Genomic DNA, 22,733 nt, shown 5'->3' with positions numbered 1-22,733 from the left:
GGCCAGAGTCAATCAATTGGTCCCCATCGGCAGAGCCGTAAGGCCTGGCGGCTATAGTCAGTAAGTTCGCTCCAGTGAGACAGGGCAATGCAGCGCAATGGCCAGTATCAAAAGATTTACCCCTTTTTGCAGGATAGTAGGGCCTAATAGCTACTACCAATACAGTCGCCCCAGGATGACAGGGCAGTAAGGCTTAGTGGCCGAAGTCCATGAATTCGCCCTTCTTGGCACGGCAATGTGGCCTAATGACTAATCAATGTACTCGACCCTAAGAGCTGGACCATGCAGCCCAATGGGCAAAGTCAATAGATTCGCCCCCTCTTTGTGGGGCTCTAAGGTGTAGTAGTCCCCGTCTATAGATTCACCCTTCTTAGCAGGGCAGTGAGGCTGAGTGGCCAAAATCAGTAAATTCACCCCGGTTTGCAGGGCAGTGGGCCAACCGACCAACGTTAATAGCTTTCAGAGGAGCAGCTGTGTTAGTCTGTATTCACAAAAAGAAAAGGAGTACTTGTGGCACCTTAGAGACTAACAAATTTTTTGAGCATAAGCTTTGCCGCAGTTAGCAGGGCTGTAAGGCCTAACTGCCAAAGTCCATATATTTCCCCTCTCAGCAGGGCAGTGAGGCATAATGGCTAGAGTCCATGTATTCGCCCCTAGTAGCTGGTCAGTTCGGCCCAATGGCCAAAGTCAATAGGCTTGCCCCTCTTAGCGGGACAGTAAGGCCTAGTAGCCACAATCAGTATATTCGCCCCAGGAAGACTGGCAGTAAGGCCTCGTGGCCAAAGTCAGTCAGGAAGGGGACCACCACACACAAGGGGGGTGGGAGGGTGGCAGCCCTGGTAAGGGGTCCAGGCTCTCCCTCTCCACTGGATCCCAGCCCAAGGCCCTGGTAGTGGCAGGGGCACATGCCACTGAGTCAGTGGGGAGGTTCCGACTGAAACACAATGACTCAAAACACTGGCTCACTAACCAAGCCACTATCTAATTCCCCTGGGCTGCAGCTTACTGTAGTTTCTGTTGCTGTGGTCTGCTGTCTCCGGGTTCTCCGGTCTGTGCTGTCCCCAGTGACTCCTGAGGCAGCGGGTTCCCATAGGTGCCTTAGCGTCTGCTTGGGTTACAATGTCTCCGGCCTCCCTGGCCTCGGACTTTGGCTGATCCTCAGCTGGAGCCAACGGAGCATGTCCTTCCTCCCTGGCAGTCAGCCCCAACTGAGCTGAGCTGCTCCTTCTTATACCAGTGCACTTGGACCATGCCCAGTACAGTAAAGGGGGCATGGCTTCCTCAACCCACAATGTAGGGTTTGTTAGACCCACAGCAGGAGTCTCCCTATGAGATAGGAGAGCAGGCAGATACCAGACACAGTGTTCATATATAATCCACAAGTACTCCTTATTGTTACAAAATAAACCACTCAGTTTACATTCATAACCCAAGCATACTACACCAGAATCTGAAGATCAGAACTGAAGTCCCAATGGCCAGTTGACATTCAGTCCAATCACAAGATGCGGGGAGCCAGGATTACCACATCTTAATCTAAACAGGGCTTTGGATCCACAAACGACTCCAAATTGTGAGTGTATCTAACATCCTTTATAATCCATTCTGTCACATCAGCAGTTGTCTGGGCAATTTCGAAGAGACAGTTCTGGGCAAATTGCGAAAATCCAAGAGGTTTAGAAACAGTCCCAGGCCCAAGATGTTCCTCTTTCCCCAGTTCTTGTTTACAACTGTAGCAGATACATTGCAACAGGTACATTGTCATGGCAAGATATGCAAAAGATGGGGGAGATGAAGTATTATTTACCTTTGCCATTTCACATGTAATGGGGGGGGGGGGGGGGGGGAAACAGAAAGATCAAGGGATTTGTCCAAACTAGCACAAGAAATCTGTGAAACTGGGAATTGAACCCTGCTCTTCTGAGTCCCAGAGCAGTGGGTCAAATAAAAGTCAGTGCGCTGATAAACAAAAACATAACCCTACCAGCCCAACACCTAAATGCAAGCTTACATTAGTACATTGTTTGTGTTTTTAAGTAAGGAAGAAATGTATTCACAGGACATGATGGTTTACACAAATCATTAAGCAATAGTTGTAAAAATTATGAAAAATATGTTAAGTCCTATTTAATGAAATCAGTGTAAATTATAATGATGCTGAAAATGTGGAGCAGACCCATTCATTGTACACAGAACTGAACATTAGATTACTTGAATAAATACAGAGGCAGTAATATTATATGATATTAACAGAGATTTAAGTATTCAATGAATATGTGACATTTGCAAAAAAAAAAATAGCATGTTTGGTACATTTCATGTACCAGTTCCGAGCTGTGAAAAGCTTCATAAGATCCAGTAAAAGTATAATAGTCAACAATTTACTGTGCTTAAAGGTCACCTCCTCCTTTTGCTTTAGGCTGTTGACATATTTGAAAACTCATCTGTTGAGATGTTTATTTTAAACAAATTTTAAAACAAGCGTATGTTGTCTGGTCCTTTTAAAATATGTTATTTAAGGACCTCAAATTTAATAGAGACTAGATATTTCAGTAAGTGTAGTTCCTCCTCGAATGTAGCAGAGAACTCCTGTATTTATTCAGTAGGAAAGATGAAAAGCCATAAAAGGGGATATTTCAAAAACAATAGCAAACACCCAAGAATGCTGTTCATTTTTCTACATTATGTTTTATATTTCAGAACAAGATTATTTTAGACCCTATGACTTTCAGTGAGGCCAGATTCAGACCATCTCTTGAAGAGAGGTTGGAGAGTATTATCAGTGGAGCAGCACTGATGGCAGACTCTTCATGCACACGTGATGACCGCCGAGAAAGAATTGTTGCTGAGTGCAATGCTGTACGACAGGCCCTCCAGGACCTACTTAGCGAGTATATGAATAATGTAAGTTCTATGCTCTCTTTTCCTCCTGTATGGATTGTTAAGCAGTTTTATGACTATTCTAAAATGCCTACATGCTTAGTAAAACTGACTATCCTAAATAGCAGCAGTTCAAGAAAATCAAGGTAGTCACTTAAAATGCTTCTGTGGTTTTCAACATTTGGGAGGTTGAGATTGCTTTATAGTAGTTTGTTACAAATAACTATATCCTGAAATGCATTTTGTTCTGAAAAGGAAAGCCCCCAATTGTAAGATTCCTCTACTGCAGAATAAGAGACTACTGTGTTCTGAATCAGTGATTTGTTTCATTTTAACTAAAAGGTAGTCCACGCAACTTTTAAATATTTCTAGTGAGCCCAAACGCTGTTGTGAAATGTGTATAAAACTCCTAGTTGGTAAGCAAACAGGGAACGTGGATAAGTCAAATGAAAATATCCTAGATACTATTTTTGTAAAAGAAAATGTGTACAGTCGGTTTCTAGCATTATTCATTGTTGTAGGGAAATAGTCATGTAGTGTTTTATTCAGATGTACACACAGAAGTTCACATGAAGTAGCTCTAAGTTTGCATGTGGGAGGATGTAGTTAAACCATGAGGATTCTTATTTGCTAACAGTGTAATTGGAGCTATTAACTGTAAGTGTGCAGATTCCCTGAATCCGTTCAGTATTATCTATCATTATTGCAGTGCACATAATGAAATGTTTTTAAAATATCTTAAATGCATCAGTCACCACAGTGTAGACATACAGTATCATTTGCTTTATGTGTATAATCTCCTAAATGATAAACATCCTCTTCTTAACAGTGCCTATGTATACTTCCAAAATTATTTGTGAATATTCTGCACTATTGTTACTAGACTCATCCATCATTGCAAGGCTGTGATATATGCAGTGAGGTCATAACCAGTCAATAACCTTTTTTTTTATATTACAACTTAATTCCTGGAAATATTGTCGGAAGCAATTCTTCTCTGACAATATGGTGGTAGCCACTTCAAGAGGTAATGGTGATGCCCATGTCTTTCCATGAGCTCCTAGATACTGTGTTTAAGGATATTACAGGGTTTCAAATCCATTTCCCCTTTTTTGAACATACATTATATGATTGGAAATATTTCCAAATGAGTATTTGCACATTTAAGCCATCCAAATATATTTACCAGAGCAAGTGTTCTACTGCATGTCTCATTTTTCATCTGCTGGTAACGTTAGAGTTTAAGTAAACACATTGCATATTTTGATGCTGTTTTTTCCAAGTCCCCAATTCTGATAAATGTTGAAAACTAACATTCAAGGATTAAGTGTTTTTATTATTATTATTATTATTTCTAGTTGCAAGACTGATAATATACAATATCAAACCAGTGAAAGTATTCAATCTTCTATTTGCTTTATTGTATACCTGAGACAACTAGAATTTATTTCTTAAATTGCTTATATTTTCTTTTTACTGTTCAGTAAAATGGTGTTGGCTTCAAGGAACAGCTATTTCCCCAGTCTAGGATTACAACACAGAAATTGTTTGCTGTTTTTTAAGGTGACAGTTGATATGTTCTTTTGGTGCAAATGACAGCAAAGCTGATGTTGTTTTATCTTGAGGTGAAAGCCGTAAAGAGAGTGAGTTAAAGAACAGGTGATGATGATGTGAAATATAGCTTTTTGGATTGCTGTCTGCAGAATCTTGTTTCACAGAATTATTACTTTTAGGTGTAAGCTCTAAAAGGTCTCTACAAAGATCATTCCAAAACTGATGGATTGTTGTATCCTGTTTCTTATGTACCATGCTTTGTGATAGCAAAATGAATTTGCCCTTGCTTCAGAAACATTACTTATTTTATTTCTGACACCACTTTCAGATAAGGCAAAAGAATCTTTAGAGTTTAAACGACAGCATACGTTTATGACCATGCAGAGGATGGCTAATGTAGTTTCAGGGTTTCTCTTAGAATGCTTAGTGGAACAGAGTTTTGTTTTACACTTTATATATGGTGTTTAAGTAACTGAGCTGATGGATATTTGTCCATCTTTATATTTCTATTCGTCTAATAGCAGTCTAATTAGATCTAAGATCCATAATTCCCAATTCTTTTTCTCTTCATGTTTCGTATGGAACGTAATGAAATCAGTTTAACAGTTCATGTATAAGTATCTTCTTCTTAACAAATGAGTGTTTAGTTTGAGGTATAGCATTTCAAACTTAAAAAATAAATTATGTCATGTAATCACTTCCTAGTTGTTTTTTGGTTTTTGTTTTTTTAAGATACAACATTTGTATCTACCGGCATGGCTTCCATTTTTGTTTTTAACCCCTGTCTTGATAAGAGGACATGGGGTTTTCAGTAATGAGAAGCAAGGGCTTTACAACTGCCAAAGATTTCACTTGCAAAATTCCCAAAAGCTTGGTAGAATTGTTGCAAGGTAAAACTAAATCTGATTGCGATAAGGCACGACTTGGAACAGCTGACAGCCTGATCAAGAGATGGCCAGTCTGTAAGAGTATATTGTTCCCGGTTAGTACTGAGATACGTTTGCAGAGCTGTCCAAGGGAAGCTTGTAGAACATCTGCCCAGAATGCCTTTAACCAGTGCTATCAGTACCTCATTTTAAATCTACTCCTATATTATTTTGATTAAAGAACAAGAGGAAGAGGTAATGGAAAAAACTGAAACTGTGTGGCTAATAATCAGTCATAAAATGTGCACGCTCCTTTGATACTCTTCATTAAGAATACCGTTATTTTATGCCAGTAATATTGCATGCCAGTATTTCAGAGAGACTGTACATTGCAGTTGCAATGCTATGATTATTTTCTTGCCTATTCAAATGTTAATAGCTCTGCTCAGCCGAAAAGTGCCCCTCCACTTACCTTCTTCAGTGATCTAGGGCAAGGGAGACTCACTCTTCACCTACAAGTTGTTTTTTTGTTTCATGTTGTTTAAAGAAGAGTCCTGATTCTCCGTGCTCTTGCACTAAGCTAATCCTTTACACCTGTGCATAGTGAGTACAAAGTGGGTATAAATTGTAGTGTGTTACCTCTCATTTTACAATCCGTTTGCTCAGGTATGAATGACTAGGTGCAAAACAGTAGAATTGGACTGGATGCATTCAGTCTTAGGACAAATCAGCCTATCTTACTTTTCACTATTGTGACAATAGGTGATGTTACCATAGCTTTAGGTCAAACTGGTAACGGAAAGAAAATTGTGATGCAGGAGGGAGAATTCTTCTGCTCATTTTGTAGATCCCTGATGTGCTAGTGAGTTGCTAACAATGTCCGTCTAGCTAATTATATGCTTGAAATGGCGTTCTTGTATATAGCATACACTGCCACCTATACAATGTTCCAAGCAAATTTTTATTGAGCCGATCAGCGCTGGTTTGTAGTTCAGAAAGATGCCACTGGATGTCTGATCAGTTGGTGAGGGGAGAGGCACAGTAGGACTTCAGGGTCTGAGGATCCTGTAAAAAGCTTTGTTCCCTCTCTCACTGTTCAGACATTAGTTTTTATATTCAGGTGGAAGGAAGGTTTGCAAGGGGGGAAAGGGGGAAGACTAAGTTTCAGTCTCAGAAAAAACGATTTTCAATATTATGAAGATTTCAGGCAAAGTGACACAACTTTGCTAAGAAGGGGTGAAAAGACAAAACTTGACAATTTCACTTTGATTTTCATTAAAATACTGAATTAGATTTGGTTCAGTTTTATTCCCTCATCAAATATTCAGATATTCTGGCTCCATTGCAAATATTTGTTTGAATGATTAATACCGTGGGAGGTTTTGCAGTATCAGCCCACAGGAGCTCTATCATTGTTTTTAATAATTGTATATTGGTATTGTGATCGTGCACAAAAGCCCCCATGAGGACTGGGGTTCCATTGTGCTAGATGTACAAACACATAGGAAGCACCTCGAAGAAGACAAGATAGACAAAGTCATAAACCTCATATAACTAAAATGTCAAAGGTATGTATCTTGTCAGTTACATTTTTTTTAAGATTTCCCCTCAATAGTCCCTCTTTCTTTCTTTCTTAGCTCTCCCAAAGGACAACTCTGATTTTATTGTGAGTCTCATGGTATTTGGTGATTTTTTTTAAGCTGTAGCTCCTGTAGTTTTGCGATACTTTTCTTTTTAAATGAAAGAGATTAAGTTTCTAGTCCTCATGGCGTCACAGAAGAGCTTGAAAGGAGAACGCATCAGAAATTTTTGCTGTCTAGTTTCATGCCAGTTTGGTTACCTGGCTCCTTGGCAGGCTCCCAGCTCTTCAGCCTGGTGGGATGATGGGAAGCTGAGAGCCCCACAAATTGTAAACGTGCCAGCTCCTATGCTTCTTGCTCTGCCAGTGCTCCCAGGCTTCCTGGCTCCACTTCAGCCCACCTGGTGAGCTGAAAGGGAATCAGGATCCTGCAATCCCCAGATAACCTGGGAGCCTTGGACCTTTGGGATCTGGGGCTTCCAGGCTCCTGGCTCCCCTTCATTTGATAGGCAGAATTTCATTTTTAAATCGTCTAATTGTTCCAAGTTTTGAAAAAAAAAATATCATTAATTCTGTTACCTGGAGAATTTTGAAATTTTGGGTATTAATTCCAAATTGGAACAAAACCCAATTTTGAAATCCCATAATCCTTCTTGAAAATGTGAATCCCAAAGACTCAAACGCCAGAAGGCAAATAAAAAACTCAAAAAGTAAAACTTCTTATAATCTCATTTTTAAATCAGTCTCATGATTTGCGGGGCTAACTCAGGTTTTGTGTGTGTGTGTGTGTTTTTTTAAAATCTTGGGATTAGTAATACTGAAGTCTCCCACCCCTGGCCCCACCACAAGAATATTCAGAAAATATGGCTACGTCCACTGTATAAAAGAGGGGTGTGATTCCCCTGCTCTGTACACATACTCATGCCAGCTTTCATGAAGCTAGCCCAAGTATAAATAGCAGTATAGCACTGGAATGGGTTACCTAGGGAGGTGGTGCAATCCCCTTCCTTAGCAGTTTTTAAGGTCAGGCTTGACAAAGCCCTGGCTGGGATGATTTAGTTGGGGATTGGTCCTCTTTTGAGCAGGGGGTTGTACTAGGTGACCTCCTGAGGTCCCTTCCAACCCTGTTATTCTATGATTCCCAGTAGAATGGCTTTGCCATGCTGACTTTGTACCCACCATTACCCCATGCTACCATGGTGACAGTACCATTTATATTCTCACTAGTTGTGAGAATGATGAGTTGTGCCAACAGGTGACCCCCTTCTTGGGTAATCACACCCATAGCTTGTAGTGTAGATTAGCCTATATGGGAGAGGGAAACACCTTCTAATATGCCCACCATTTCCAAAAAGCCACAATTAACTCCTCCCTGACAATAATCAGCCTGTTAGATCAGTGCTCGTACTACTGAGTGTCACAGGCTCAATGGTAGTTAACTTTCCTGTTTTCAGAAGAAGTGTGGAAATGGGGCCTTCCTGACTGGCGTCTTCCTCCAGAGTCCACTGGCTCTTGGCACTTCTTTCCACCCTGGAGAAGACTGGGGTCTGCTTCTGGTATGGGATTCTAGGTGCAGGACAGGAGAACACAGTGGCTGGTCCCTGCCTGCAGGCTCCCAAGTCAACTCCTAAAGCTCTTCCCCTTTGTGAAGTGGGACTGCTTTTGGCGGGAGCTCTGGGCAGGGAGACAGGGAATTTGCATGGCCATTGAGTCTCATGGGCTCAGGCGCTTCTGTTGGGTTCCCCCCTTGCGGTTCAGGGAATGTTTCTGGTCAGGGCTTTGGGGCCTGTCTGGCTGTTTCCTGCACCTAATATCCAAGAAAGACTAACAGACGTATTGGAGTATAAGCTTTCGTGGGTGAATACCCACTTCGTCGGATGCACCCACGAAAGCTTATGCTCAAATACGTTTGTTAGTCTATGAGGTGCCACAGGACTCTTTGCTGCTTTTACAGGTCCAGACTGACACAGCTACGCCTCTGATGCTAGTATCCAAGAGTCACTGTTGCTGCTTTTCCTGCAGATGGGGTTCCTCTATCAGCAGGTACACTAAGGCTGGGGAAAGGGAACTTCATAGCAGCACTGTCTGGGACTTAGAATGAACTTCAGAATGCATGCATTCAAAATAGTGACAGGGTGCAGCAGCAATCTTTTAAAGACCCGCTTATTCTATGGCGTAAATTTAGTAGAAGCAGAATCCTCTTGTTGTTTTCCTTGTTACTCTGCTCCTCCTCTGCTCCTCCTCAGCATTTCCCAGATTTCTGATCCTTCTCCTCAATCTGTGTGGGCTTTTGTTTTTAAAGTCCCTAAACATATTTGATATGACACAGTGGAAAGATTCCCCTTAACCCTTCGGTGCTTTTTTGTAACTTGTCCTCCAAAGTTGTCGCCTGTTCTCAACTCCTGGTCACTGGAGCTCTGTGGCTATACCATGGGTCTATGGAATGCCCGGTCTGAAGATAAACAATGTAAGGGAATGAAGGTAGAGAAAATGTAGACCTTCAGGTGGTTTTGCTCACTGAAATACTGGAAATACATTTGAGTTTGTCCCAGATAAAATGGTATTTTAAAAAAGTGCTGCAGTGAGTAAAATCTAAAAGTCTTTAATGGGCAGTTAGAGGTCATTGTTCTTGAAGGCACAACCAAATTGGAATGAAAGAGGTGATGGAAAATGAAAATCTATGGACTCTCAAGACACTGTCAAGTTCCATATTTAACAGCTATAGCTGAACTCATATTTAAAAAAGGAAAAAAAAATCATTCTTACATCCTTTAGAGAGGTGGCTCTGAATCACACAAGATTAATTGGTGTGACAGTGAACATTAAATTACATTCACGAGACAGCAAAATGTCCATAGTTGTCTCGAACTCCGTAATCAGTGATTGGTGACAGAGGTTGACTGCTGAGTCATCAGAATTGTCTGATTTAGTTACAGCAGCCTAGAAAGGACAATCTATCAATTGTTCTCAGTATTGCTCTGCTAGCTTTTCAAGGAATACTTAGAAAAGCAAGTTTTAGTTAAAGCTACATACTGTAGTTCAAGATTGAAATAATGAACTGGGCCATTTCATTTTGCTCTCCTAGAGGATCTCTGGAAACAGTTTTATATTTCCTGGCCTGAAAAAGTGATGTGGAAACAAACAGGTTGGGACTGTGAAAGGGTGGGTCTCTGCCTTTTTAAGTACCAGTCAGAACAGTGTGTTTATGTTGCAATGATCCATCCCTGAGATATCAAGCAATTTTTAGTAACTGATTCAATATTTTGTTGAAAATGAAGTATTCGGGCAGTTTTTTAGAAGCATACTGGCTTTATTGGGTGAGAGAAATGCAGATTCCCCCCCCTCTTCACAAAATTCTGAGCAGTTGAGTCACTGGGATGGTTGACAACAATATCATTTTTCCTGGTACTTCTTATGGAAATCATGAAATGTGCTGTTTCAAAGTGATTATCAAATTCCTGGCTTGCCTAGCACCTGGTTGCTGGCAATCTCACTCTAACTCCTACTTCCATAGGATGTACCCATCTAGCTGTCTAAATTTGAGAGACTTCTGGGTACCTTACCTTTCCCCAACTACAAAAAATTTACCATCTGCATACCCTACCCAGAGCACTAGTTCAAAGGGTCCCAGCTACATGGCAAGTAGTTTGGTTTCTTGTCTTTTCTTGGTAACAGCAGCAGGACCTGGTGTTGATATACCCATTGCTTAGCACTTTTATGATAGTACTGTGGGAATCTGTGTTGCCTGCAGGTTTTTATAAGCAAAAGCTGCTACAGAATCCAGATGTTTCCATAATTTCAGGATATTCAGGATCACGTCTGCTGCCTTGTGTTTCCTTTTGCAGGGCCAAAATATCCGGTTGCTCTCCTCCATAAACACAATTCACAACAGGCAAGCCCTGTAGAAAAGAGTGGTACCTCGTGCTTTGCAGATAACAGTTATATATCAGCACTTTGTCCAATTTTGGGCTTTGGTAATCACATTTACACAGCATTCCTTTGAGTGTTCTATTAAAAGGATCAAGTAGGTTATCTGTTTGAGCATGATAGACTGTGGTTTTATCTGACTTTAAAAATATCTAGGAGAAAGCATGCTTTTTGCAGCACCTGAGAAGTAATGCTCGTGCCATGGTCTGTCAACATTATTACCTTGGGCAAGTCAACCGGGGAGAAATGTTTAAATATGTCTTGGGTTCTACGCTGGCAGGAGATAGGTTCCATATGTGTTGTTGAAATACTCAGAAAGCTCTGTTTCCAGGAAATCCTTGGAATGAGAATTTGGGAAAATGAATTCCTATTTGAGGTTCACTGATGATTCTGACCAGCATATTTCCTTCTAAGTCAAAATCGAAATACTAGGTCCACCCGAGCCTCACTAACCACAGCCAAGCACTCATATATGTGACTGAGCTTTTCATTGCCTCTTTTTCTCTTCTATAAAATTAGTGGAACTGAGTGATTGGTCATCCACTAATGGTATAACCTTGAATGAATCCCCCCTAGTTGAGTATCCCTGGAGGGTCTTAAAGCACACTAAGTTGCAGTGCCACTGTGGGCCCTTTTCCTTTGTTCCTTCTGGGTAACTATTATTCCATTCTTAGCTAACCAGTATTCTGTCTCTACTGCCTCCACCTACTGGGCCAGAAAGTTCAGAATAACTAAAATGAAAGACCTTTCAAATCTGCCAGTCATGGATCCAATTGAGTCCAGGTCAGTGCCACCATTGATTTGAAAACGTATCAGTCTGTTCCCACTCATGGTCTAAAACTTCAGTGGAACAAGGGAAACACACACACGGTTACAATAAAAATCATATACAGTGGGAATAACCATCACTGAAGTTTGGCTGGTTTCAGAGTAACAGCCATGTTAGTCTGTATTCGCAAAAAGAAAAGGAGTACTTGTGGCACCTTAGAGACTAACCAATTTATTTGCTCAAATAAATTGGTTAGTCTCTAAGGTGCCACAAGTACTCCTTTTCTTTTTTGAAGTTCGTCTATTTACTGTCACTATAACCCAGGAGTTAAGGTAAGGCTGGATTTCTTTTTAAGTGCAGCCAATGTGCAACATCATAGCAGACAGATGTATGTCAGGGCCCACTATCCATTCTGGCACAAACATTTCAGCATAATAAGAATCTAACAACCCTTGAAACTTAAGCTCATGAATTATGACGGGAATCAAACAAATCTTGCAGTACCACTGGAGACATCTGTAAAATGGAATTGCAAGCTACAGCATAGTTATAATCCTTCAAGGGGCAGGAATGGCAGCCATGACCCTCCTACCTACGTGAAAAACAACTCCAGGTGCTCTTTTTCCTGAGGTTGTACAAGATCTGGCATCAACTCGTGTGGCAACTGTCACTGCCCCTTGACTTCCCTAGAAAGATTCACCCAGAGCCTAGTCTATCCCAAGTGGAATCTTTGATGTTTTCAGTACAGTTCTGGGCAATCAGAGTTAAATTGGGAAAATATTTGGTCCAATGCAAGTCTTTCAAAAGACATCAGAGAAAACTCTATTTTTCCTTTACTATCTCTCCTGGCTTCTCTTCATCTGAACACCCAGCCCTGTGTCTTCCTAGCTAATCTCACACTTCCACAGTCAATCTCTGAAACCAGGAAATTCTCCACCTGTCATGTGGTCACCTAGGCTGGCCTCAAATGCAATCATTGTCTCCAGCCAGTGGAAACAATGTGGTTCTGACATAATCAGCTCTACTACTTCTCCAGTGGAGTTAGGCTCTGTTTGCAGCCACTGATTGCAGAGGCAAAACCAGTTCCTGTGCCATGGCTTGAAATCATGAATTAACTGCTCTAAACTGCCACGATAACCTTTCTCACTCCCCCAGCTCATACAGAATGTCTGACTATAGATTATATCTTTGAGAAGATTATAATCACCAGTCCATTGAGCTATAGGCCTCTTAGGGCTCCCCCCCCCAGCAGGCCCATTGCTCAACATAAGTGTTCTTCCCAAATGTTCAAATGGTTCAAGATACGGCTCAGAGTCATTTCCTCATCCTGTTTTATCAAGAACCCTCTCCCGTTTGGAGTTTGGCACAGGGTGGTGCAGCTCTTTCTACCATTGGGGTGTCTATCCTATTTGCTTCATTTAGTATTCCTACTGGTGTTGCTCTTGTAGCATCAGTGGGAGATAGTTGGGAACTATTCATTCTCCCTCTGCTAAGCTATCCACAACATCAAGTTTTACCTTTTTTTTTGTTTTTTAATTAGTCCTCACTCTCTGTATGAGTCTGGAATTTCACATCCCTTCTAACCAGGGATTAGCGGGGTTACTAGGAAGGAATTTAGCAATAATGAGCAGGATTTTTCAGCAGGAGCAAATCTTTATCAGCATACATCTGAACAAGCTGCAAGCAGAAAAATATAAACATAACTGAAAGTTTCCAAAACCTAAATTTCACCCAGCCTGCATGACCAGGATGTCGAACACTTTGCATTTCAAAAGGCATTCTCCCTCTTTTGTCTCTTCCCCAGAGCACCCGTGCTAGGGTAAGAGACCCAAAACCAAAAGTAAAGTCCTTGTTTTCTGAGGGCCAAGTAATGCTTTTATTGTGGTGTTTGTTTATTCTTAATTCCTGGTACTGCCCACAAAGGACATAGTACAAATGCAAAAGAACATGCAATCCCTGAACTGAGAAGTGAATGTTCCATACATCCCGACACACACGCGCATACACACATTTATAAAGTGTGTGTGTGTGTGTGTACGTACATGTACATGACTCAGTTCTGGGGAAAATGAATGTATGGAGAAAAGGGATATTCAACAAAAAACAATGCAACCTATAAATAAAACTGTATGACCAAGGGCATTTCTTCACAAAAGTACAATAGCAAATTGTCTACAGTTCATAATTTCTGTCATCTCCTCTATGTGCCACTACAATCTATATAAACTATTATACTTTATAGAATATATGACTTGTTCAATAGAACTAAGGGTACTAAGTGTGTTGTTTTTTAATCCCTTTTTTAAATCCTTCCTCGGGCTCTCTTCCTCTTCAGTTACTATGAGATGTCTTCCTACAGGGTATGATCTTTTATCCTTTTTCCCTCTTAGGCCCAAATCAGCAGAGTTCTTAAGGGCAGGCTTAACTTTTAAGGGCTTGAGTTAGCACACTAAAAATAGCAGTGTGGACTTGGGTTCGCATGTCCAGGTGGGGCAGATTTGAGACCGCAAGTTACAACGTCCATACTGCTGTTTTTAGTGTGCTAGCTCAAGCTAGACTAGTGTGAGGCTATCCGCCCGGGCTAGGAGGCTCATTCCCAGATGCAGTGTGGACATATCCTAAATGTCCAGGCACAATCTCCCTCTCCGTTTGCCCCCATGAGTGCGCCTGAATATTTATACCTTACAATTGTTGCCACCCCTCTAAAAGTCACTATAATCAAATAAAAGGGATATGTGACTTGTCCAATAATACAAACGGTACGGTACAACCCGAAGTCTTTCTATCATTTTCATTCTGCCCTCCTTTTTTATTTTAGAAGTATAGGGTAACAATTTCTTTTTCTTATTTCAGTTCTTCAATAGTAGTAGACTATTTTTTGGTTGTTTTGATGCATCTGCTTACAGAAGTAAAGACTCCTTCAACAGCTAATCATATACACTTTGCTAGGTGAGAAGTTTGTACTTCAATAACGATTGTCAGTTCTTGAGTGACTGAACATGCTATTGTTTAAAGTTATTTGTTCATCTGTTTATACCTTCCAGAGTGAACCCTGATTATAGTTGTGTGACTGTTCAATGCTCTTTAACTACTCTTTTCAGTGTTGGAGTTTGCGTGTATGGGTCATTAATTTGTTGCTATTGTTTGTCTACATGTCATATGGAGTTTATTATCCTGTTGTGAGAGAAGTTTTTCTGTAGTTAATGCAATATCATTTGTGGTATGATGATTTTGCTTTCTATATGTACCTCTGCTTTGTGCATATTTCTCCTGCATTTCACTATTTTTACAGGGCAGATTTCCATCTTTGTATATCCTATAGATGTTGAGCACAAAGAAAAAACGTCTTAAATATTTATTGGAAATGTATCAAAATAAACATGTCTGCTGAAATTAGTGAGCTTACAGAAACTCATGTTTTGAATTTATTTTTCCCAAAAGGCTTCATGTCTTCTGCTCTCTTAAGGATTTTTTGGTATCATGGCATCTTAATTATGTAATATCCAGATATAAGGCCAAAAAACCTACAGACAGTAGCAGGAACATATGGTGTCAGTTAGGTATCTCCATTTTGATTCCTCTAGATTCTGTACTTTCTGTGGTTTAGCATAACCGGGATTGTCAACGGAGGTGGCTGTACATGAGACTGGTCTCAGGCAGCATGCAGGTCCATGTAAGCAATATGGTTTTTGGGAGGGAGGTATCTTATCGATATCACAATTTGAGATATAGAGTTATACCATTTATCCCTACATTAACCAGACTTTGACCTATAATAGTAATTTTAAAGCTGCCTTGTATTTAATCCATTTTATGTATAAAATCAGTTCTTCCTCTAACTACAAAACCAGTAGTGATTGAAATTTAAAAAAAAATGAATCCCCTCCAATATTAATACATAAATTAACAATGGTGTTTTAATAACCAGGGTGCATTTCCTTGAAGGTCACATGTAAAGGCCAATCCTCTCTTTTACATATGTGTTGGAAATTCTATTTTTATTTTGCATTAGGCATCAAAACTTACATTAAATGTGAAAATTGAAAAAAAATATATGCTGGATACTCTAGTATGTAAACATGTGCCATGTATATATTGCAATGGTGAGTTTCATTTATTTGGATGTAGAATTTTCATGTAGAATTACAGGTCAATCAGTGCTACTACTGTTTGGATTACTGTTTTTCTTTTATGGTTATTCTGATATGATTCTATTTAAGTGTTTGATGGACTATAAGAATTCAGACGCCCTTTTAGAAGCCTGGTTCTGAAATAATGGGCTTGGTCCAGAAGAGGGCACACTTGCATGCTATAAGGATTCTCTGCATAATTAAAAGAACTGCATTCTGATATTGTATAGCTGTAATAAAAGGAAATTTAATAATAAACAAAAATGAAAGCTTATTTTTATTAGGTACAGGATCTTTAACAAGACACCCGAGTCAAAAGGTTTGTGAAGACAAATAAATTATTTTGAATGTTGTGTAGTATATGTGCATAAATGAGCAAATCAAAGATTAGGTGCTAAATCCCTCTTGCATTTCTGAAAAGTATTGGCATTTTGGTTTTAAAATATTAGAGAAATTATTGTTCCAGGAATAAACATGTATTTTTTCTGATTTATCTCTATATGGGAAGATATCACAGATGTATGCTGAAATATACAAAGGATATACAGTACTGATATAGGCTACTTACAAGTTTCCTTCTACTAAAGTAAATTATACAATATAATGGAATGTCATAAAGTAATTGCATTGTTTTCAGTGGAATTTTACTGTCTGACCTGTCATATCATCTTATGATTTAATGATTACAATAGAATTACTGTGACAGATCATAACCTTGTGAGTATATCATAGGGTAACTCGTCAGTTAACTTAAATCTATTCCATCCAGATCTGTGTGTTCTTCGTACAATAGCAGCATGTGATGTTTTTGTTTTTAACATAGACAAATGAAAGTAAGAAAAATAACCTGTGATATGATCAGTTTCCTAAAACTCACATATTACAATATCAGGGTTTTTTTAACAGAAGGGAAACTGGGTTGGAATATTAATTTTTTCAATTTATTCTTGGATTTTTAGCACTGAATTTAAAATATTGGATTTCTTTTCACAAAACAGTTGAATCTGATATCTTATTAAACATCTAGCATAAAATATGATTATTTTGGGTTAGCTTGTAATATATCAGGATATCACAAAACAAATGCAATGGAATCACTGTCACACAAGTAGCACATGCAACTTACATAGAACTCATTTTATCACCAGGTAAATATATTTTAAATATCACCTTTGTCTTGTTACTGATACAAGAAAAAACTATTTTAAATAGTTTGGCTTCCATTTTGTTACACTGAAATTATATGGAATTTCCTGACATAGGAGGAGTTCACTATAATACATTTATGTGTAACAGGTTTTCCTGTTCATTAGTCTTAAAATGTAATATACAATGAAACCTGAAATAATATACTGCACATCTATTATTGCAATACGTTTATTATTGCAGTATATAGGGCCCTCATTTGGATCCACTAGCGGGGATCCCTGTGCCATGTTGAGCCCCACTGAAGTCATTCATGTATCAAAATGATAGCAAATCATCACAGAAGTCATGCAGTCGTATGTGTCCAGGCAAAAGGATGTGAATGCAAGTTTGGGGCCGTAGAAAGCAAAAAGAATGTCTTCCCTTAACACATTAGGATTAATATTACAGTCCACCACATACACTTTACACCTGATCCTCTGCTGGTGCAAACTTCATAATGGAGTTGTCAGTGGTGAAAGTTAGAGTGCACCCTCTGCTACTCTAACTTCTGCCAATGCTGGGAAGTCAAGGATCACTGAATCAACTGGTGCCCTTGCAGACGCCACTCTTCACTATGACCAAGTACAGCTCCGACATAGTGGAGAATTGGGGCCTATGGGCTAGATCTTAGGCTGGTTTAAACTGTCACAGTCCCATTAGTTCCAGTGGAGCTATGTCAATTTACATTAGCCAAGGATCTGGCCCTACATCTTTAAATAGCATAACTAGATTTTTGCATTATGATAAAACATTTGTTCTTCACTATGAAATCAAAGAGCCCCAAAAGAGAATTCTACTGCTCTAAATGAATTTTTTAAACATTATTTAGAATACCTTGGGGCACAATGTATAGTAATGTAGTTACTACAAGGCTGTCAGATTCATTGCCAAATGGTATTCAGAATCCAGGGATCAGATAAATTAGATTTTAATTGGGTTTTAAGGCTAAGCTGAATAAGTAGATAAGGTAGAATTAACCAGAGACATATTAATGTAATGAAACCCTTGCCTCTCTTAGGCTATTGTATTAAAAACTATACAATCTGTCGTTGATAAGAAATGTCATGGAAGAGTTGAAAAAGATTGACACGGATAGGTAGAGGAAATGGTGTTATCTAATATAATCACATTATCTTGAACACTGGAAACCCAAGGAACTGGACAAAATTGTGTTAGTTATATTTTATTATAGCAATTTGATGAAAAAACAAAATTGAATTTTACCCAGCTGGTAGGACCACTGAGGCAGAGAATGTACTGGTTTTTATTTTTTTAAAGAGCAAAATTGAAATTACTGCTTATTGTGAAAGGATAGTAACATTAGCTTGTTTATCTCACTTCTTATTAACAAGCTGATGATTTTTTACAGTGGAGAATTTAATTTTCATTGCAGACATGACCTTTTTCCTAATAACTTCATTTTGTCTGTCTTTCATCTGGCTTTTGTATAGACATGTTCAAATGTCTGAAATTTAAATTAGGTTATAAAATTCAAGCACCGCACTCACTCCTTATACCATTACTTCAGTTTAAAAATATCTGTTACCTGTTAAAATTAAACAATATTTTGAATGCCTAAGAGCCTCGTCCTGCAAACCTTTATGTGTGTAATTTATTACATAAATGCAAGTAAAGACTACTGGTGTGAATAAGACCCTGTGATTGCAGTGAGTGCATATTCAATTATCTCTAATTTATTATGCTTATTTTTGTAAGAAAACAAGAAGCATTCACTATTTTTTAAATGTTTCTTTATTTCACAATATTTAATATAAAGTTAGTACAAAAGACACTGGAAAAACTGTCTGATTTTCACTGTTGCTCATAAAATCATATATTCGAAGGCCAAAGGGGCCACTATGATCATGCAGTCTGATCTGCATCACACAAGCCATAGAATTTCCCTGAATTAATTCCTTTTTGACCTCAAGCATATCTTTTAGGGGAAAAAAATCCAATCTTGATTTAAAAATGGTCAGTGATGGAGAATCCACGAACCCCATTGGTAAGTTGTTCCAATGGCTTATTATCCTGTCTGTTAAAACTTTGCACCTCATTTCCAGTCTGAATTTGTCTAGCTTCAACATCCAGCCATTGAATCTTGTTATACTTTTGTTGTCTAAACTGAAGAGCCCATTATCAAATTCTGTTCCCTGTGTTGGTACTTATAGACTGTGATCAAGTCTTTGTTAAGCTAAATAGGTTGAACTCCTGGAGTCTATCACTATAAGGCATGTTTTCTAATCTTTTAATCATTCTCTTCAACGAACCCTTTCCAATTTGGCAACATCTGTCTGGAATTGTGGATACCAGAACTGGACACATTATGCCAAACACAGAGGTATCTCTTTTTATACTTGACATTTCTCTGTTTATGCATCCAAGGATCACATTAGCTCTTTTGGCCACAGTGTTGGACTGGGAGCTCATTTCAGCTGATTGTCCACCATGACCCCCAGAACATTTTTAGTCATTACTTCCAAGGAGAGAGTCCACCAGCCTTTAAGTGTGGTCTACATTCTTTGTTCCTAGATAGATACATTTATATTCAGTAATATAAAACATTGTTTGCTTACCTGCACCCAGTTTACCAAGCAATCCAGATCACTCTATATCAGCTCCCATTGTGTTGGAGTGGAGGTAACTCAATATCTCATGAGAATATACAGAGTCTGATTCAGTAAGATATCTAGGTAGGTACATAACTTTATGCATGTGAGGAGTCCCACTGAAGTCAATGGGACTATTTATATGCTTACAGTTAGACATGTAAGTGCTTAAGTACTTTGCTGAATTGGGGCCTTAGCTTCTTGTGGGAGCAGGTGTTTGGGTTCTGATCCTGTAAATCTTTCTAATGTGAGTAGCCTTACATAAATAGTTCACATTATTTTTCAGGAATGAACTCTCTGTGTTTTATTACAATATATTTACATTAAAATTATAGAGTAAAAATGTAAAAATATTAAACTTAAATGAGTTAATGAGCAGTACATTATCCGCATGTTACATTAAGTTACTAAGCAAGTTCTAATGCAGAAAAAATAAAGATAAAGGCATTGTTTTTATCAAGATCTTACAGTATAGAAATGTTCTTTTAAAGAAGTCCATATTGATGTTACATGAGTAGATATTTTAGGTCTGTGTTCACAGATCATAATATTTGTTACAATTTAATCAATTCTATGCCTAATTGTTAGTATGTAAAAATTGTAGACTTATAAAAGAGATCCACGTCCAGCCATTTGTAGATGTACCAGACAATAAAACTTGAAGGCTCATTAGCTTGGAATGACCCAGCTGTGTTTTATGCATAGGGGTCATTTCTTTACTAATGAGCCACTAAGCCAGATGGCTAACCCCACAGTAGTCTAACTCCATTAGTGTGATTTAGATCTTTAGGCAAATTACTTTAAAAAAATAATAATAAAAATAGGAGCAGCCAGTGGCAATGGTAAGGGGCAATTTGATTAGAACTGCATGAAACAAAGTACTTTGCCTTTAAAATACATATGGCTGAGGAGAATCTGCAATTTTTATAGATTTACACCAGTTTCTTTTTCAAATTTGCATAATTATTCAGGTTGTTCCATACCACTCACGATGTACAGCTGTTTTGGGGAGCAAAACATTTGATTAGATAATCTAGTCAAAATGCATAGCCTCTAGCGCTGTCCTGTCAGAGCACATTTATGAGGCTACTTAAGTGTGAGTGGCGAATAATTCTTTCCAGGTGAGCTAGAGGTACAATGTTGTTAAGCTTTATTAGAGGTAGTCATTAGTGTCATATATTTGAAAACTAAACTATGGATGAAAACAGGATCTCTTCCCAAATAATTTTATATTCTGAGTTATGTACAGGCAGTACATTTCTGTCAGATAATACGCCTCATGGATAGTTGATGATTACTTTCATTGGTGTATTATCTTGGAAGTCTTCATGGAAATAGAGAGTTTTGAGAATGGATTTGAATGACGAGAGGTTGGTCGTTTGGTATACAAGGAAGGGTTGGAAGTTACAGACACAAGAGGCTGCATGGAACGATGCCCAAAGAGGAGAACAGAATAATTATGCAAACAGAGAGCAGCTTGGGAGGCAGCAAGAAGGCTAAGCCATATTTATATTGCTGTTGGTATAGAATGACTGCAGTGGCTTACCCAGGGGTGGCTGCATTTGAAAGAGTAATGAATGATTCCTACATAATCAGTCTGTAAACCACTTTGTGCTCCTTGTGGATGAAAAATGCTGCATACTGATAGTTATAGTTATTTTTAAAATATATTGAGCCAAATCTTATAGATGTTGTTGGTTTCAATTGCAGTTTTCTCTGTGTAAAGACTGCAGAATCTAACCCATCAATATTGCAGCTATTTATGAGTCAAGCAAGAGGTAATAGGCAACTGATGGTGCTGAGGATTGTATTTAGCAATGAGGCTATGCTAGATGTTAGGGACACAGGAGGAGGAGGACCTACGATTCATTGTACAGAATACTTGCTGGAGAATGAGAAGAAATTAGGTTAGATCTGGTGCCAGATTATGCTTCCTAGATTGGTGTGTGGAGAAGACAGTCTATGGCATTTTGCCTTTCATCCCCACCCCTATTCCCAAATCAGCAGAAGCTTCTCTGTGCAGTCTGGTGTCTATGATGCAGAGAGGAGTAAAGACTCACTGCACAGTTAACCTTTGAGACCCAGGTCTGAGGATCTGCGTTGCTTAGCCCAGGTTATTTTTGTCTGCATCCTCACTGAGAGGGGTGGGTGGGTTCCAGCCTGACTTAAACTGGAGCACAGGCTCAAACCTGTACCCAGAATAGGGTAAGCTAGCCTGGGCCTGAAGCATCTACAGATCCACATCAGAGGGTGGGGTGGCAAGAGTAGTGATGGACTAAGCTGCTATTTTAATAAATTATGTGATAAATTCTCAACAAATATATTTAAATAACATGACATATGATATATTTATTCATTTGTCTGTCTCAGATACCAAACTGTATTAAAATGTGCTGAAGAGTTTGCAGGAGTAATATACCCTAATTAGTGACTCCTTATTTTGCATTTTAAGCCACAGTGGAAGATCATTTATTTTTCATATGATAAGTTGCAAGTCTAACACAGCTCCAAGGTTTCCTTATATTTATAAGGAAAGTATGAGCATACATACACACACTTCCTTTGTGTGGTTAATTCTATTGCATCTATGAGTTTGTATGCCTTTACACAGAAGAACATTTTTTAAAGATCAGAGAAGCTCTGTGCAGGGCTCTGCCTGCAGTCAGTCAGGTGCTGTATCAGGGCCTAATCTGGACAGATAACACAAGTAATATGTAACATACTAGGGGAATACGAAAAGCAATGCCAAAAAAGGAAATTTGGATTTGGGAGAGCATTCTACTTTCTTTTCCATTGTCATGTTTGCTACATTTGAGTTATCTTGTTTGTTTGTTTTTAATACATACTTATAAATATCTCATCTTCAAGGAGGTATTATCTGAGCAGAGATTGGTGATCAAAACAAGTAAAAAAGTTTTTAGGGAGGATTTTGACTTCTACTGTTAGAATCCTTAACTGGAAAGTGATATCTATCCATCATGATAATTGCCTCTGTTTATAAGCCTGCATTTGACCAAAATCAATCTAAATATTTCAAACAACTTTTGTTTTTAAGAAAAAAATCTTAGGCTAGGAAAGCTTATTGCTTTTCAAGCCTACTGATGCTTTCAACATGTGTTACTTCATCATATTTACATTTCCGAGAAGAAATTTCTAATTGGGAATGTCAAATTGGTCTCTCCAAATGATTATCTGTCTGATGGGGAATTTAAATGGTATTTATCTATTTAA

At 38.7% G+C, this 22,733-nt stretch overlaps 1 protein-coding gene across 3 annotated transcripts in view; it reads left to right on the top strand.

Moving 5' to 3' along the window:
- Positions 1–22,733, top strand: part of CTNNA2 (catenin alpha 2) — an 803,547-nt gene that overhangs the window by 260,878 nt on the left and 519,936 nt on the right. For all 3 annotated transcript variants that reach the window (XM_048846332.2, XM_048846333.2, XM_048846330.2), the window contains one exon: positions 2,701–2,904. In XM_048846332.2, coding sequence (XP_048702289.1) covers positions 2,701–2,904 — 204 coding nt within the window. The remainder of the gene's footprint in view (positions 1–2,700; positions 2,905–22,733) is intronic.

The sequence above is a fragment of the Caretta caretta genome, chromosome 4 (assembly GCF_965140235.1).
Source record: "Caretta caretta isolate rCarCar2 chromosome 4, rCarCar1.hap1, whole genome shotgun sequence".
NCBI lineage: Eukaryota > Metazoa > Chordata > Testudines > Cheloniidae > Caretta > Caretta caretta.
This window is presented reverse-complemented; position numbering and strand designations above follow the sequence as displayed.